Here is an 18424-nt window from a genome sequence, read left to right on the forward strand (position 1 = left end):
TTCATTTGTATTATTTTTTCAGATGCCACATATACGTGATATCATATATTCATCTTTCTCTGACTTACTTCACTTAGTATGCGAGTCTCTAAGTCCATTCATGTAGCTACAAATGGCATTGTTTCATTCTTTTTATGGCCGAGTAGTATTCCATTGTATATATGTACCACATCTTCTTAATCCATTCATCTGCCAATGACATTTATGTTGTTTCCGTGTCTTGGCTATTGTGAATAGTGCCGCAATGAACATAAGGGTGCATGTATCTCTTTAAATGAGAATTTTGTCCAGATATACGCCCAGGAGCGGGATTGCTTGATCATATGGTAATTCTGTTTAGTTTCCTGAAGAATCTCATACTGTGTTCCATAGCGGTTGTTTCAATTTACCTTCCTACCAACAGTGTAGGTGAGTTCCCTTTTCTCCACACCTTCTTCAGTATTTGTTCTTTGCAGACTTCTTGATGATGGGCAATCTGATTGGTGTGAGGTGGTACCTCATTGTAGCTTTGACTTGCATTTCTCTAATTAATGAGCAGGGTTGAGCATCTTTTCATGTGCCTGCTGGCCATCTTGATGTCTTTGGAGAAATGTCCACTTTTGCCCATTTTTTGATTGGGTTGCTTTGACTTATATTTTTCCGCTTAAACACATACCATAAGCATTTCTTTAGGGCATAAAATACTCTCCTCACACACCGTCTGCAGTAGCTTCAGGGGATTTGACAGAATGTACCACTGTTACTTAACCATGTATTGCTCTGCAACCGGTTCATATTTTAAGATTGCTATCTTTCTAAATTTCAATTCTGTCACCTGTGACAGCAATTCTTCTTAGTCTCCTGTCATCTGCAGATTTGATAAACATGTTTTTTTATCGCCTTCACCCAGATGCCTGTCAAGAGCCCCAAGGCACAGCCACTGGAGAGCTCCTGCTAGCACTCATTCATCAAACCAGCAATTAGGAATTCAGGTTATGCAAGAATGCCCAATCATCACAGATATGAATGAATATTTCACTACGTGAATGAAACACCAAATATCAAATGCTGTCTATAAACAGCACTGACCTATTAGCTATAAAGATGCTTGCAAGAAGTTCCCTGGTGGCCTAGAGGTTATGGATCCAGCACTGTCACTGCTGTGGCTCAGGTTCAATCCCTGGCCAGGGAATTTCCACATGCTATGAGCCAAAAAAAAAAAACACCACTTTTTCTTTATGGAGCTCCCTGATGGCTCAGTAGGTTAAGGATCCACATTGTCACTGCTGTGGTGCAGGTTCAATTCCTGGCATGAACTTCTGCATGCTGTGGGCACAGTCAAAAAAAAAAAAAAAAATGACTGTAAAGTGTAAAGTGTTAGAGATACTTAAAGAAATGAGAATTTTATGACTCTTGCTCACAAAAATATACCCATATTTGGTATTCCAAAAGTTATGATATTTTTTACTGAAGAAATCTAAGAGACTTTAAATTTTTTCATAAATTTCTTTTTAATTAAAAAAATCTCTGCAATGTTGGAAACTGTTTTGGAAACACACTTAGATTTTAAAAATTGTTTGAGTTACTGGAGATAAAAATCTTATAATTCAAGATTTAGCTATTGGGTAATTACCATTGCTAGGCTATGAGGTTCTGGAAATGGGTGTTTATATGAAAGCATGAATTCAGACCAGAGAAGCAGGGTCCTGTAGCCAGATCAGCAGCTTTGGTTTTGAAGAAAGGGCAACAAAGAGCCTGTAGTGACTTCTTTGAAGAAACTCATGTGGTCATAAGCAAAAAGGAACCAATTGCCAAGAGCCTCGAGAAAAGAATTAGATGAGAAAGACAAGGGATATTTTTGGTTCATATCTTTTTTGAAAAATAAAAATGTTTTCTAGTTTCATTTATTTATTTACTAATTTTTGTCTTTTTAGGGCCACACCTGCAGCATATGGAGGTTCCCAGGCTAAGGGTCAAATCAGAGCTATAGCTGCTGGCCTACACTACAACCACTGCAATGCCAGACCCGAACTCACATCTGGCGACTTACACCATAGCTCACGGCAACTCCGGATCCTTAATCCACTGAGTGAGGCTGGGGATCAAACCTGTGTCCTCATGGATGCTAGTCAGATTCATTTCCACCAAGCCATGATGGGAACTCCCGGTTCTCATCTTTTTATTTTTGGTTTTTTTTTATTACTCAATGAATTTATTACATTTATAGGTGTACAATGATCATCACAATCCAATTTTATAGGATTTCCATCCCACAATCCCAGTACATCCCCCCACCCCCTGGTTCTCATCTTTTTAAAAGACAGTGTTTAATGCCAAACATATCATGAAAAGTGTCTCAGATGTTCTCATTTTAAGTTAAGAAGAGGCAAAATACGGCAAGATTAAAAGCTGACTTGGCCAAGTGCCACGGGCACTGCAGTCACTGTTTTCTTGTGCAGTTGCCCCAGATCAGGACGGAGCACCCCTGGAGGTCAGGGCAGAAACCTAAGAGACAAGCTCCCCAGGAACTGGTGGCCGTGGGGGGTGGCTGTGTGGAAGGGACCAGGACCAGGGCCGGAAGCATGCCCCATTCTCCCATGCCCGGCCCCAGACAACATGCGGGCCGCTGAGGGACAAAGCTGGGCAAAGCAGCTGCTGGGGCCCAGGCCCCTGCAGGAACCGCGCCCAGCATCTCCTCAGCCTGGCGAGCTCTTCCCCCCACACGTTGTGGGAGCAGCATGAGACTCTGCTGAGCCAAGACCCGCCTTTGTTGCCCTCACACTTGCATCACCACTGTGGAGCCATGTGCCTGGCAAGCTCCGGAAAATGCAGAAACAGAAGTCTAAGAACTGACCTTTGAGCCTTCTCTGTTGGGAGAAGGACAGTTTTTAAGCCACAATGATTCCAAACGAGCCATAATTTAAATGTACTAAATGGACAGCACGCAGTGCAGCTACAGCTCGCAGACACTCACTCAGATTTGGAGAGAACTATATGTAAGCCCTCCACCCAGAACGCCGTCCCCGGCCACCCTATCAGTGACAGCCACCCCCATCTCACGTCTCCCCATTTCATGGTCCCTGAGACTAGACGGCCGCCCAAAATCCATCTCTGTTTTGTTCACCCTGTGTCCCCAGCAGCTCCTAAGGTGCCTGGCATACAGCAAGGGCTCAATAATTACGTGGGCAAATCTAAGAGTGAGCCTCAGGTCACGGACCCATAAACAAGCCACAGCCACACCTCTTCACCCTGCTTACCTCCTGATCAAAGTGTCTTCAGAGAAGGCAGATCTGATCCCACATGGTCTCAATACCAATCAACTTATAAAAATGCATGCGGACACAAACAGCTTTGTCAGCAAGCCCTGGGCTCACATCATAAATACCCTTTCCATGGCCTTGGAGGGTCTCCTTCCCTGTGTGAACATTTAAGACTCTTGTCTGCTCACCTGTGAATGGGCAACGTAAGCGGGGAGGACTCAGCCAGTGCCAGCAAGTCTGGGCTCCACACCAAGCGCCAGGTCCCAGCTTCACCATTTGGACTCTGACCCAGGCCCCAAATCCTGCTGCCAACAGAAATTCCCCAAGGCCTCCGGGATCTTTAGGGACATAGGAAGGTACATAAAACACCCCAATGGCACTTTTTCAATATGCAGCAATAAAACCAGCAGGTCTTCCATGCTTCCCTCTCGCTCTCTTTTCGTGCAGTACAAAGCTCATGTACAAACATATATGACACAGGTGTGCTGCCCACGAGAAGCCTGCCATCCAAGTGACCCATGCAGCGCTATTATTATAGAAAACAATTTCATTTTTAAAGTCATTTTGGCACTATATTCCCAGTACCTAGCCTAGTGCCTGGCATAAAATTCCGTAAAAATCTTTTAAAGACATTTCTCCAGTATATTCCCAGTACCTGGTGGGAAATTCAGTGAAAATCAAGGAGAGAAGCAATGCTGGTGGGCTCTCCCAACCCCGGAATGTTCTGCACATCCAGCAGGACGACAGGAAGAAGAGAAACACCCAAGCTGCCTAGAGCATGTGTGCTTACACCACATCACTTCTCTATTATAAAACAGAGGAAAAGGTACTGAAATGACAAACATGTAATAAAGACTCTCAACATGATACTATACCTAGAGAATCCTAAAGACTCTATCAGAAAACTGTTAGAGCTCATCCACGAATTTGGCAAAGTCGCAGGATACAAAATCAATACACAGAAATCGACAGAAAAGGAAATTAGGGAAGCAATCCCATTTACCATCGCATCCAAAAGAATAAAATACCTAGGAGTAAACCTACCTAAAGAAACAAAAGACCTGTACTCTGTAAATTACAAGCCACTGATGAAAGAAATCAAAGATGACATAAATAGATGGAAAGATATACCATGCTCGTGGATTGGAAGAGTTAATATTGCCAAAATGACTATACTACCTAAGGCAATATACAGATTCAATGCAATCCCTATCAAATTACCAAGGACATTTTTCACAGAACTCGAACAAAATATTTTAAAGATTGTTTGGAGGCACAAATGACCCAGAATAGCCAAAAACATCCTGAAAAAGAAAAATGGAGCTGGAGGAATCAGGCTCCCAGACTTCAGACTATACTACAAAGCAACAGTCATCAAAACCGTATGGTACTGGCACAAAGACAGAAATATAGATCAGTGGAACAGAATAGAAAGCCCAGAATTAAACCCATGCACCTACCGCCAACTCGTCTATGACAAAGGAGGCAAGGATACACAATGGAGAAAGGACAGCTTGTTCAATAAGTGGTGCTGGGAAAACTGGACAGCCACATGGAAAAGAATGAAATTAGAACACTCCCTAACACCATACACACAAAAAAAAACTCCAAATGGATTAAAGACCTAAATATAAGACCAGACACTATCAAACTCCTAGAGGAAAACATAGGCCAAACACTCTCTGACATAAGTGACAGCAACATCTTCTCAGATCCACCTCTCAGAGTATTGACAACAAAAACAAAAATAAACAAATGGGACCTAATCAAACTTCAAAGTTTCTGCACAGCAAAGGAAACCCTAAACAAAACGAAAAGACGGCCCACAGAATGGGAGAAAATCTTTGCAAGTGAATCAACTGACAAGGGATTAATCTCCAACATTTATAAACAACTTCTGCAGTTCCATACCAAAAAAACAAACAAGCCTATCAAAAAATGGGCAGAAGATCTAAACAGACAGTTCTCCAAAGAAGACACACAGATGGCCAAGAAACACATGAAAAGACGTTCAACGTCACTCATTATTAGAGAAATGCAAATCAAAACCACTCTAAGGTACCACCTTACACCAGCCAGAATGGCCATCATCCAAAAGTCTACAAACAATAAGTGCTGGAGAGAGTGTGCAGACAAAGGAACACTAGTACACTGTTGGTGGGATTGTAAATTGGTGCAACCACTGTGGAAAGTAGTATGGAGATTCCTCAGAAAATTAAACATAGAACTACCATTTGACCCAGCAATCCCACTCCTGGGCATCTACCCAGAGAAAACCACGACTTGCAAAGACACATGTACTCCGATGTTCATTGCAGCACTGTCTACAATAACCAAGACAAGGAAACAACCTAAATGTCCATCGACAGAGAAGTGGATCAAGAAGATGTGGTACATATACACAATGGAATATTACTCAGCCATTAAAAAGAACGAAATACCAGCATTTTTAGCAACATGGATGGACCTAGAAACTATCACGCTCAGTGAAGTCAGACAATGAGACACCAACATCCAATGCTTTCACTGACATGTGGAATATGAAAAAAGGACAGACTGAACTTCTTTGCAGAACAGATGCTGACTCACAGACATTGAAAAACTTAAGGTCTCTGGAGGAGACAGTTTGGGGGGTGGGGGGATGTGCTTGGGCTGTGGGATGGAAATCCTGTGAAATCAGATTGTTATGATCATTATACAACTACAGATGTGATAAATTCATTTGAGTAATAAAAAAAAATGGAAAAAAAAAAAAAAAAAAAAAAGACTCTCACCACAGGGGGAATCCACGTTCCCTGAATACGCTCAGGACAACTGACCACATGAAAAGATTAAGTTCAATTCACCTGGATTATCCAAGGTAAGAGGTTTGTTTGGAAGAGGAACAGAAAGGTACACATCACAGCCATTATACCACACATTTCCACACTGTCACCATCCTGTAAAGTCCTGGAAATGTCCTCAGATCCCATGGGCAAACCCCGGTGACAGCGGGCTGAGGTTTCAGAAGCCGAGAGCATGCAGGGGGCGGGGCGAGCTGAGCGAAGGAGGTGAGTCTACACCAACAACTGCTTGTGGCCACAGTCACGTGCTAAGAAACGATGGCATGCGTACCACACATGTTCCAAACAACCCTCCAAAGTACACTTTGTTATCACTGTTCTCATGTTATGAAGAGGAAAGTGAGGCACAGAGAGCTCCAGCTACTCCCCCAATGTCACACAGGCCAGGCAGAGCCGGGATTTGAATTCAGGGGTGACACACAAAGCTGTCCTAACTCTCTCCATAGAGAAACACACATGGCGTGACTTAAGATAACCATGACTTACACCGTCACTGATGGGGATACCAATGTTTCAGCTGCCTTAGAAGAGGGTCAGAAGTGAGCTGTGTGTGATTCGGTGGCAAGGGGGCCGAGGGAGCTCTTCGCTCCATGGGGGTGGGGTTGGGGGTGGGGGGCTGCTCACAGCAAGACTGCAGAGAAGGCCACCAGAATGCCAGCCATCACCTCGCTGGTGGGTGATTCATCCTGGTTTTACAAGAATTAACAGGATCAACCTCATAGGTAGATAAGAAACACTAAAGGGAAGTGATCTTAGCAAAGAAGAGGAGTTCCTGCTATGGCGGAACGGGATCTGCAGCATCTCTGCAGCACCACGACGCAGGTTCAACCTCTGGTCCAGCACAGGGGGTTAAAGGATCCGGCGTCGCCGCTCCTGGGGTGGAGGTCACAACTGCGACTCGGATCTGATTCCTGGCCCAGGAACTCCTTATGCTCCAGGTATGGCCATAAAAGTTTTTAAAAATATAAGAAACTTAATAATACATATATCAGTATTCTTTAGCTGTAAGCAACAGTAATAAATTCTTGCTAAGTAAGGCACAGAAAAAAGAAAAGAGCAGGAGTTCCTGTGGTGGCACAGAGGAAGCGGATCTGACTAGGAACCATGAGGTTGCAGGTTCAATCCCTGGCCTCACTCAGTGGGTTAAGGACCTAGCATTGCTGTAAGCTGTGGTGTAGGCCACAGACGTGGCTGGGATCTGGCGTTGCTGTGACTATGGTGTAGGCCCGCAGCTACAGCTCCGATTAGACCCCTAGCCTGGGAACCTCCATATGCCACTGGTACAGCCCTTAAAAAAAAAAAAAAAACCAAAAAAGGACAGGACAAGCAAGGTGACTGGGTGAACTTCTGGTACAGCAGCTGGAGAGACAGGCATGAGCACTGTAGTGACCCTGTGTGGTGACCCCGTACGGTGGGAGCTGTCACCAGATGGCCCAGGCCTAACCACCTTCCCCCATCCTGCGCATCTGCCCCTCAGCGAATCCTGGGGCCCATGTCTGACGGGTATCCAGAACCAGGCAGGGTCAGGATAGCACCCAGGACCCCTACAAAGAACAGGTGTGGGGAGAGGAAGAGACGTCTACCTGTGCTAAGAATTGACCGGATGCCCTTCTTCCATAAACACCATCGGAAACCACCTCAAACATAATGAAATAGCTCAGAAAAAAAAAACACAAAAGAGAGAAAAAGCTACCCCACCACTGCCCTCTGTCACACCCTTGTTGTCCCACTACTGGTGACACCGTCAACCTCAGCTGGAGCCACCAGTGGATGACAAGAGGGAACCAGTGTGGAGGGGGCACAGAGCAGAGCTGGCCTGGATGGGCCAGAGGGCCAGCACGCGTGGCCACACACAACCTCTCTGAGCTATTCCGAGCAGAGGGGCAGACTTTGAGCAGTTTTCTAAAAGAGTTCTCGTGACCCACCTGAGGGTCTTGGGGGGTGCTGGATGGGGCCCAGACACAAGGGCTGTCGGCTCTCTGCTTGCCCGAAAGTCACCAGGGGTCACCTGGCCCACACACGACCCCTCTCTGGTCCCCAGCCGCCCAAGAGCTCTGGGCCTCAGGTGGTACTGGGCAGAACCACCGTGCCTTCCAGGTCCTGGTCACTCCCCAAATCCGCTTGTTCTCTGCCCCCAGCCCCATGAGGGGTTGTTTTTCCAGCCCATGGCCACTGAGCTCCCTGCAGAGGCGCCTCTGTGAAGAGTCTCTCATGCTCCCCAACCTCCCCCACCTCAGCCTCAGCCCTTCCTCCACCCCCCCACATCACCCCGGCTGTCACACTCCCATTATCCCAGATGTCACACTCCCATTACCCTGCACTGCCACACTCCCCAGTGATGTCACACTCCCATTACCCTTCATTGTCACACCCCCATTGCCCCGACTGTCAAACTCCCATTACCTACACTGTCACACCCCCATTGCCCCAGCTGTCACACTCCCTGCCTCTACCTCCCACTGATCCATAGATCTCCCCGACAGCACCCCCACACAGCCACACCACCCAGAATGCTTATCTACACCAAGCACACACCCTTTGTAAACACCAGGCCTGGGGAGGCACCAGCTCCATGTCTTCGTGGGAGCAACAGCAGGGGGTCTGAATGTCCCTGGAGCTCCTTTCTGTTTGGGAGCCTTGTTGCACCACGTTCCAGGGCAGGGACTGCAACCTGCCCCCCTTGCGTAGCTCCGTGGGATCCATGTATCCAGAGCCAGCAGGCCCTTGGGCCCCAGCCCCTGTCCCAAAGGCACCAAACCAGCGCTGGAGGCACCATGTCAGCAGCGCCCAGCTGGTCCCAAGGCAATCGAGGCCCTCGCTTCCCCCGAGTCTTCCTCCTCCTCCCCCTCCAGCAGGCCCCTCGCTCAAACATGAGCTCTTCCAAGGGGCTGGACAATAGTGGTTCTTTGCTCATAACTGTTTCTACTGTGGCAAGAACGCACGAGGCAACGTGTGCTGCTTTATCTGCGGTTGGGCCCAGCCTGCTGTGGACAGGCAGTTCCCACGCCAGGCCTCCTCCCACACACTGTGCACACTGCTAGCACAGGAGCCGGCAAGGCTGCCTGGAGCACAGACACGCAAAGGTTTCGGGGCCAGGGATCGAACCTGCTCCATGGCAGTGACAACCTGGATCCTTAATGCGCTGAGCCACACAACAACTCCCATAATATTTATTTTAATGATATGGCTATTTAAGAGGCATACAAATAAGGAGTTTGTAACTATCTTTATGTTGTACATATTTAAGAAAGCTTAAAATGAATACGATTTCAGGCAACACTGAAATTACTTCCTATCCTCATTTCACATGGGCATGCACACTCCTCAGACATTAGGCTACCGTAATCCCTTGAAAAAAGCAGCACACCCATCACTGTAGGGAAACCCTGGAAACAGCGTGGAATGCTTGACAGAGAAGGCCACGGAGGTGTGTTTGGGGCTGTAAATTATGCATGTAAATCATGCATTTTCCTACCAGGAAAAGGGTAGGTCTGTCATCGAGGTCCAGATGCCAGGCTACACAGAGCCACCTAAGACCAGGCACACGCCAGCACACTCCACAGCTCTCGGCAAGGTACTTCCCTCAAGCCAGAGCATGCAGGAATCTACAGAGGCCCCTGTCCCTCTCTTTACATCTATTAACCCGCCAGGAGGAAGATATTCCAGGCTTCTCCCACACACATCACAGATTTCCTGGACCTGAGACAGACTGGGAGAACAGAGAAGGGTGGAGGACAGCATCCTAGGTGAGAGGGCATCGCCACACCATGGAGTGTCACAAAGTGCAGAAGCTGTCTGTGGATAGGCGATGGGGCCAGTCCATCCAGAACCTCAGTCACACCAGGAGGACAACACCAGGGGGCTAAGGAGTCTAGACTCTTTAGGAAGCAAAGAGAAGCCACAGAAAGGTTGGGGCACGAGCAGGTGTCATTAAAGCTGCACTTTCGAGAACTGGCAGAACTGGGGGTGAGGGGGGCATGGGGACAGTAAGGCTGCCTGGGGCCCCTTACACACACCTGGTGAGAGCTCTGCAAACGGGTGCTGGGTAAAAGTGCCCCCCCCCTGGTGGGGGGGCAGAGGGCAGGATCCAGCAGGCTGGCCATCTGAGGGCGGCTCAGGAGAAGCTGTGCCCCCTGCTCTTCTCCAGCAGCTGCTGGCTCCTCATGGGCAAGACCCCTGGTGACCTTCCCCAGCACAGCCCCAGGTGGGGTGCCCCTGTCACAGATGCAGGTGCCAAGAGGGCTCAAGACTGGCACAAGGGTTTGAGCACATGGGGCAGCAAGGACTGGACGCGCCACCTGGCTCCTCCAGCCCGCGTTCCGTGAGGGCTGTGCACGACCATGGTCGTTTTCAAATGTGCAGAGGAGCAGGAGAGGCACCTGGGACCGTCCAGGAGTAGAGCTCCAGCCAGTGGGGAGGCTGGGCTCCCAGCTCTCTCCAGGCCCACGACCACCTGGCCTGCCCACCACACAAAACTGGAAAAACTGCAAACATTCAGGACTCACGGGGCCAGAGAGCACAGTCCTTTCTTGTAATTTTACCACCATCCTTCCTTTTCAGAAAAAGCCCTCTTGTTACATAAAACTGTTTTCCCTGCACTCCACAAGGCTCTTCAACCTCCCGGACCCCATTTATCAATGAAGAGCCAGATGCCCAGAAGGATGAGTGGCTTCCTGGGAGGTTAAACGAATACGACAAAAAAACCAGGACACAAGTTCAAAAGCCCTGTGGCTCAGGCCTGGACACCAGCCAGACTGAGTGGTTCCCCGGGAAGGCACCATGCTGGGGACAGAGCCACGTGGAAGTGTCGCAGGCTTCGCCACGGTCCTTCCCCGAGGCAGGTCTCAAGAGTCGCACCCCCCGCCCGGCACTGTGTGCACAGGAGCGGGTCTCGGGCAGAAAACTGAGAATGGGGATGGAGAAATCACTGCCAGCAGTGACTCTCCTCAGAGCCTTCCCCACTCTGCACAGACATCCCGGGCACACTGCCAACGGTGCTCGCGGGACCCCTGCTTGCTCTAGGGCTCAGCCAAGAAAAGCAGTGACACGCCAAATGCTGCTTCAAAGCCCTCTTTACAGAGAAGGAGAACACACTAAAATTTTGCCAAATTAGTCGCTGCAGCAGCCTGAGCCCCTTGACACTGCGTGGCCCTCGGTTCCCAGACGCACAAGTGCATCAATTCCATACAATTGTCTGGTGCGTTATTACCTATCACCTAAGGGCTGAAATCAAGTTTTCAGCTCAATGTGGAGGATTCTCACCTGTGACAGCACTGGTGGCCTGAAGGCCAGCTTCCTGCATACTGCTTCCCCGCAGGCCTGCGCTCCGACCCGTCGCTGTCCCGTCACCAGGAAGGTCCGGGAGGCCTCAGGTCACCTCCATCCCAGTCTGTCGGAGGCCATGGCTCTGCCTGTCTGGCTTCAGGCGCATCCGACGCCTACCTGCCCTGCTCCCGGACCCTGAGAGCAGGCAGTACCTGGGACGGCACCCGGACCAGCAGCGAACACACTTGGGACACCAGTCACGTCAGCCGTCCAGCCAGACTGTGGAGGCCATGGTGAAGCGGTCCCGCTAATACCAGCCTGCCCAGCTCAGAGGGAGTGCCCCCTGAGCCTCCTGGCAGGCGGCATCCTCCAAGGCCTGGGGGGTCTGATCTGCAGCTCTCTGCTCCACCGCTCCCCTTGCTGAAATCAAAAAGAAAGAGATCACGTTCCCAATGGCGTGCAGAACATCAAATACACAAGGCCCATGCGGCCAAGAAGAAAAAGCTCCCAGAGCCGTGGCCAGGACCATGCTGAGCAGTGGGGGCAACACGTGGCCAGGACCATACTGGGCAGTGGGATGCATGGTCAGGATCATGCTGGATGGGGGGCGAGGCCAGGACCATGCTGGGCGGTGGTTGGGCATGGCCAGGACCACTCTGGATGGTGGCGGGGGGGGGGGGGCATGGCAGGGACCATGCTGGGCGGTGGGGGTGTGGCCAGGACCACAACAGGCAGGGGAGTGGCCAGGGTCACACTGTGCGGTGGGTGCGTTGCCTGGACCACTCTGGGAGGTGGGAGTGGGGGGCACAGCCAGAACTACGCTGGGCAGTGCAGAGCCAGGACAACTTATGCCCTGGGAAAGGCCAGCGCCAGCTGCTCCAAGCCACCCTGTGAATAGTTACTGAGGCCATGTGGGTTCAAATGTCCTCCCCAGGCCACTCTGGGCCATTTCCTAAGCACTGTGGTCAGCTCACCAGGAAGGACCTGGGTTGAATAGTTTTAAAGGGACTTTTAAGGGGGAAAAAAATGCCATAACTCCCCCTATAACAGTGCAAGAGCTACTAGGGAACACAGCACACCAAGCTGAAGGGTCCTCCCCACAGTAAAGGACATCCTTAAAGAACGTGAACACCTGCAAACCCTGATCTAACAGGTGCGGAATGTGTTCGCTTTACCACTTGTTCACAAACACTCGTGCAAAGCCTAGTCCTCAAGACTCACCCGGGAGTGAAGACAAGTGCATTCCGCATATCGCAGCTCTCATGACCATGTGCTGCGGGGCAGACACGCGGCTCAGGAAACATTAGGGTCACACTGAGCGCAGAGGCCAAAACCCAACACGGACGTGAACCACCTTTTCTCCAAACCCCGTGACGTTCATCAAAGGCTAGTGCATAAAGAATAAACACCCAGGAGTTCCCGTCGTGGCGCAGTGGTTAACGAATCCTACTCATAACCATGAGGATGTGGGCTTGATCCCTGGCCCTGCTCAGTGGGTTAAGGATCTGGAATTGCCATGAGCTGCAGTGTAGGTCGCAGACGCGGCTCGGATCCCGCGTTGCTGTGGCTGTGGCTGTGGCGTAGGCCGGCAGCTACAGCTCCGGTTAGACCCCTAGCCTGGGAACCTCTATATACCCACGGCCCTAGAAAAGGCAAAAAGACAATTAAAAAAAAAAAAAAAAAGAATAAACACCCAGTGATGCTTGCGACCGCCTGCCTCCATGGGCAGCCTGGTGGGCTGCCTCAGTTAGCTGGGTGACGGCCAGCCACAGGATCCCCACGTGGGTCTGAGGACTGACTCTTTGCTCTGCCCTGGGGGAGGACTGCTGCTCCTCCACAAATCAAGGCCCTGTGGCACAACTCAAAAAAAAAAGAAAGACAAACACACAAAGAGAGTGCTGTGCTGCTGACCTGAAACTTCTGCTACTACCTGGTTTGTTGGAGTTCACAGCAGCAGGGGATGCCTGGCAAGACAGGTGAGGGCCAGTGAGAAAGAGGCCTCGGAGCCTCTGCTCCTGCCTCCACACGAGCCCTCTTCCCTGAGGACCGACACGCAGACCTTGGCCGGGCCGGTCAGTCTCAGGACGTCCTCACAGCCCTGCCCCTGGCACGAGGCTCACAGCCAGGCCAACACATCCTCGCACCAGGAGGTCCTGGGGCCCCAGGTCCCTTCTGATCTGAACTCGCCCCAGTGGCCGTGTCCTTGGCCAAAAGAGACAGGACAGATGTGCAAGAAAAGGCCACGGAAAACAAGCACATAAAATCTACAGAGAAGCCAAGTCTGCGAATAGGGGTGACAACGCCTGTCTGCACCGCAGCGGCGATGTTTCTCGCTGCTTTGAATGTCTGTGATTCGAGGCACACTACGACTTGTGGCTTTTATAAAACAACCTCAAGGCCACTGGGCCCTGGGCAGTCAGCAGGCTCCGGGCACTTGGGTCACCATTTCAGGCAGCAAATACGGAATCTAGGACACGCTTCACATAGGCACACAAGACGAAAGAGGGACAGTGGCAAGTCTACTGGACCGTCCTAGAAGATGTCACCTCGGCAGCTCCAACCCTAGATAAAACTGCAAGGCTCTGCCGTCTGAGCCCTCCCCAAGGCTGGAGCACATTCCTGGCAAACTGTCCCTATGTCAGCACATGGACCACATCTCCTCACACCATCGAGGAGCAGGGCCACGGCGCGACCTGCCCCCTGCATCTTACAGAGAAGGACACAGGGACCACGGAGGGTGACTGTGGGACGAGGGCCCCACCTCACCTAACATGACTACAGGGCATCCGCCTCTTATTTCCTCAGCTGATTCTTCTTGACTTTTTAAGTTCTTGATAGATGGAAATTAAAGCTCACAAGTATTCTGTGTCAGCTAAAATCAATAACAGAAATGGGAAAGAAGACAAAATTAAAGAAAATGTGTGGGTGAAGTATTTGGTAGGAAATGTGGTAGAATAACAGAAAAGAAAAAAATGACAAAGAAGAAACTTCCCTTGAAAAGGAAAAAGTCTTTTGGTGTTCAATTCTTTTCATGTTTTCATATCAAAATACCACATTATCAAAACAGCAATAGACTTCGGAAATAAATTTAATCCAGGTTTTACATCTTCTTGCCAGAAAATAACCACACAGGTTCTATCTGCCTTTCTTCCATCCTTCTTGGTTTGGTATATACCCTTTGTAAAGTGCTGACTTTTTTTTTTTTTTTTTTTTTTTTTGTCTTTTTGTCCTTTTGCTTTTTCTAGGGCTGCTCCAGGGGCATATGGAGGTTCCCAGCCTAGGGGTTGAATCGGAACTGTAGACATTAGCCTACGCCAAAGCCACAGCAACGTGGGATCCCAGCCATGTCTGCGACCTACACCACAGCTCAGGGCAACGCCGGATCCTTAACCCATTGAACAAGGCCAGGGATCAAACCCACAACCTCATGGTTCCTAGTCAGATTGGTTAACCACTGCGCCACGACGGGAACTCTCAAAGTGCTGACTTTTAAAACCGTTTTAGGTGTGTTTCTCAAGCTTTCCCAAAGCCTCGAGAATGAAATTCTGCACAGAGGAGAGGTCCTGCCAGCCCCTCCCAGAGCCTAACAGGTTCAGCACCCTCCTCACTCCTCACAGCGGGAGGCCTCAGAACGGAGCCACCCACGCCTGAAACACAAAAATGGACCAGCAAGAAAACAGCCAATGGTTCCAGTAGAAATGAACACACTGCACAATGTCCATCACTCGGGTGAGCAAAGTCTCCCTAAATGTCCCCTGTGAACGAGGCCCCAGACCAGCTCCATATCTGCTGCTTCATCAAGTGCTCCAGGAAGGCCCACGCATCCAGTAAGGAGTCATACGCCTTTTCTGAAAAATACATTCCTTTAGGAAAAAGAAAACGTCCCACTTTATATCTACCACAACTCCCTATCCTGTTTGAGGCGGGGAGCGGTGGACTGAAATACTCAAGCAACATTTTGTTTAGAGATTTCTAAAGAAAGGTCCACGTGTCCTGGGACAGACAAGGAAAATGGGGCCTCATGGGCTGTGAACACCTGGCAGCTCCCCATCCCACCCACCACCCCCTGACTACAGGGCCAAAGAGGCTGTACCAGCGGCCAGTTTAACGCAGGTGACTCTTGGTTCACACACGGGGCTGCTCGGTGACGGGTGACGGTGCCCTGGCAGAGAATCCTCACTGACTGAACATGCCCAGTGTGACAAAGCCAGGAGACAGTGAGGAGGTGGGCAGCGTGTGCCCAGATCCAGGCCCAGGCTGGCCTAGGAGCAGCCCTTACTCGCCACCCTGCGCTGCCCTGCTGGTCAGGGAAGCAGAAGCGCCGTGCTGGGTGCCCTGCAGGAGCGCTGTGACCGAGTCCAGGGCTGGGCGCCCTGCAGGAGCCCAGTAACTGAGACCACAGGCTCGCAGAGAGCAGCTCACAGGTCACACCTACACCAGCCTTTCAGCCACGGCACAGAATACAAACAAGAAAACTGCCACCTGAGCCAGAGCAAATTCTGGAAACAAGAATCATTCAGCCCAGTCAGCGCGGGTGGAACAACTCCCTCTGATCACAGAAGCCCAAGAACACAGACATTACAACAGGCAGCCAAGGACACACACAGAATGGCGCAGGCTGAGGCTGGCCTGAAGCTGATGTCACTGCTGCAGCTGCACCAGGCCGGTGACACAGGGGCTGTTGGGGACAGCACAACGGCCCCAGGGCTCTGGCCACCTGAGGAGTAGAGCCACATCCACCCCTGCTAGGGAAACATGGATGGAGCTGGCGCCCTGCAGGACTGGCAGGGCAGCACATCTGTCCTGCAGGAGCTGCTCCAGGGCAGCTACGATCTCTCATTCTCCGACGCCCAGCAAGTTGCCATCTCACGTGTCCAGCGGCAAGTCTGATGGGAGAGTTTTTTTTTTTTTTTTTTTTTTGTCTTTTGTCGTTGTTGTTTGTTGTTGTTGCTATCTCTTGGGCTGCTTCCGCGGCATATGGAGGTTCCCAGGCCAGGGGTCGAATCGGAGCTGTAGCCACCGGCCTACGCCAGAGCCACAGCAACGCGGGATCCGAGCCGCGTCTGCAACCTACACCACAGCTCACGGCAACGCCGGATCGTTAACCCACTGAGCAAGGGCAGGGACCGAACCCGCAACCTCATGGTTCCTAGTCGGATTCGTTAACCACTGCGCCACGACGGGAACTCCTGATGGGAGAGTTTTGAGGAAACCACCCAAGAAAACCCAGGGCTCAGTGGCAAGCGGCACTCTAAGCACCAACTGGGGACCTGAAACCACCGCTCTGTCGCCAGCACCAGCGCGGAGGGGGAGCCTCTAGGGACCTAAGTGCCAGCAACTTTCTCCACCTTTAAAACCCGCACCTTCTCCCATTTCTTGCTCCAAAATCAGTGCTATTTACTCCCTCTCCACAGGGGAGCCTCAGATGCTCCTCCAGACGGAGGCTGTGGGGGCAGGAGGCCCAGCCTCTGACAGCCCAGGGGCTGTCACTCCCTCTCGGCCAGTCCCCATCAGACCCACTCCTACCACACTGACTCATCCCTTTTCTTCCTCTGCATAAAAATACAGAGCCATACAAGAAGTAATAGCTCAGGAGACACTTCAATCACTCAGACATGGCGGCCTGGGAGGAAAGGAAGTACTGGCACTTGGAGGGAACGCCAAGGGCCCTGTCCCTCCCTGCCCCTTCCATCCCAAGTCACAGCCACAGTCAGAGCCACATGGGCCCAGACATACACTTGGGCAGAAGAGGGCTGTGTGTGAGGATGGAGGCGGCCGCTGAGGCTGAAAAACATCCCTTTCCTTTCTGGTTTCCATGGAAACAAACAGACCTCAGCTCCCCAAACAGGGTAAAGATAGCCCCGTGCCCAGTTTCCCTGCAATCTGTTTCCATGGGAACTGGAAGAGAAGGGGGTGGAAGCTAGGTAGCTAGACCGCCTGCAAATCTCTGTTCCCATCAGCTGGAGCTGCTGACGGAGGCTGGCATGCCAGTCTGGTGGCCTGCAGGTCTCAAGGGCTCCCCAGGAGTGACACGTCCACTCAGGGACAGAGGCCCAGAGAAAGGGGCTCAAGGGAGGCCACGGATGGGGGCCTCCACACACACCTGTAGCAGGAGATTTACCCCTCGAAGGTCCCCTCCCCAGCTAGGGCTAATCCACTTCAGACCAGCACTTCTACATCTGGTCAGACAGCAGGGTCACACCAGACCAAGGGAAGCAACATCTCAGGGGGCTGGGACCAGGATTCTGTGGTTTCTGACCAAAGGTGGTTCTATTGTTTGATCGTCTGGGAAACCAGTGACCTGGACCCCAGCTTCCCAAGGGGATGCCAGTGAAATGCAGATACCAGGGCAGAAGGTCTGGGGCAGGTCTGGGATTCTGTATTTCTAACCAGCTCCCAGAGGATATGGATGCTGCTGGTCCTGAAACCACATCCAAGAGAGTCTAAACTCCAGCGGGTGTGGCTCTAGAACCATCTCACAGACCCAAGACGCAGGCCACAAACACTGTCACAGGGCAGCCCCTTCCCACCTCCAGCCATCAGGTCCCCAGGGCCAGGCCTCCAAGGCAGGCAGCTCTGGGTTCAGAGCCTGAAAAGGAGTCAAGATGCATCATATTCCCTCCCCTGAATGCTTCCTCAGCCTCGAGACAATCCCATGTGGGTAAGAAGGTAACGGAAGAGTCCAACTCAACGTGTAATCAGGGAATGCAGCCTTCAAATTGGAGTCCTATAAGAACAGTAAGAGCAAATCCTGCACAGCTGAGGGTTAAACTAGTGGCAGAAAATGTGTAAGTGTTTAGAATACTTATAAACATAGATGTATTATCAAAGAAGAATGAAACTGTTTGCATATCGTTTTAAAAGAAATGAGAATTTTGAAAAGTTCCACAATCATTATAAGGAAATAGCTCAGCCAGGCTCAAAGTCCTTATGCTAAAAAAATGTACAGAATAAATAGACTTCACATTTCAGCCCAAAGTGTGCAAAGTAGTATAAAAGTAATATTTATTTCAATACGGAACCCACAAGTAGTTTTTTAAACCACATAAAATGCCAGCATGTTATTCAAAAGCAAGT

The 18424-nt window shown here is 50.5% G+C and overlaps 2 protein-coding genes and 1 long non-coding RNA gene across 3 annotated transcripts in view; all 3 read right to left on the reverse strand.

Moving 5' to 3' along the window:
• LDLRAD4 (low density lipoprotein receptor class A domain containing 4) overlaps window positions 1–18424 on the reverse strand; it is a 176925-nt gene that overhangs the window by 62072 nt on the left and 96429 nt on the right. The gene's annotated exons all lie outside the window — the stretch shown is intronic.
• Window positions 61–11767, reverse strand: LOC146402702 (uncharacterized). The gene is made up of 2 exons (XM_084964147.1): window positions 9242–11767; window positions 61–1945 (listed from the first exon to the last, which is right to left on the reverse strand). Exon 1 carries the CDS (start codon window positions 10627–10629, stop codon window positions 9721–9723), a length of 909 nt encoding a protein of 302 aa, XP_084820273.1. The 5' UTR covers window positions 10630–11767; the 3' UTR covers window positions 61–1945; window positions 9242–9720.
• LOC146402703 (uncharacterized) lies at window positions 2156–13259 on the reverse strand. Its single transcript, XR_014807607.1, has 2 exons — window positions 12958–13259; window positions 2156–7334 (listed from the first exon to the last, which is right to left on the reverse strand). It is a non-coding gene; the product is annotated as an uncharacterized LOC146402703 (long non-coding RNA).

This window comes from Sus scrofa, chromosome 6, assembly GCF_054392235.1.
Source record: "Sus scrofa isolate SSC_HxYL_T2T_F1_AM1 chromosome 6, Sscrofa_HxYL_maternal_Yorkshire_Landrace_v2.0, whole genome shotgun sequence".
Lineage (NCBI taxonomy): Eukaryota > Metazoa > Chordata > Mammalia > Artiodactyla > Suidae > Sus > Sus scrofa.

Bases quoted from the DNA above. Each gene is read 5' to 3' on its own strand.
- LOC146402702 (XM_084964147.1), bottom strand. From the start codon at position 10,629: ATGGTGGTAAAATTACAAGAAAGGACTGTGCTCTCTGGCCCCGTGAGT.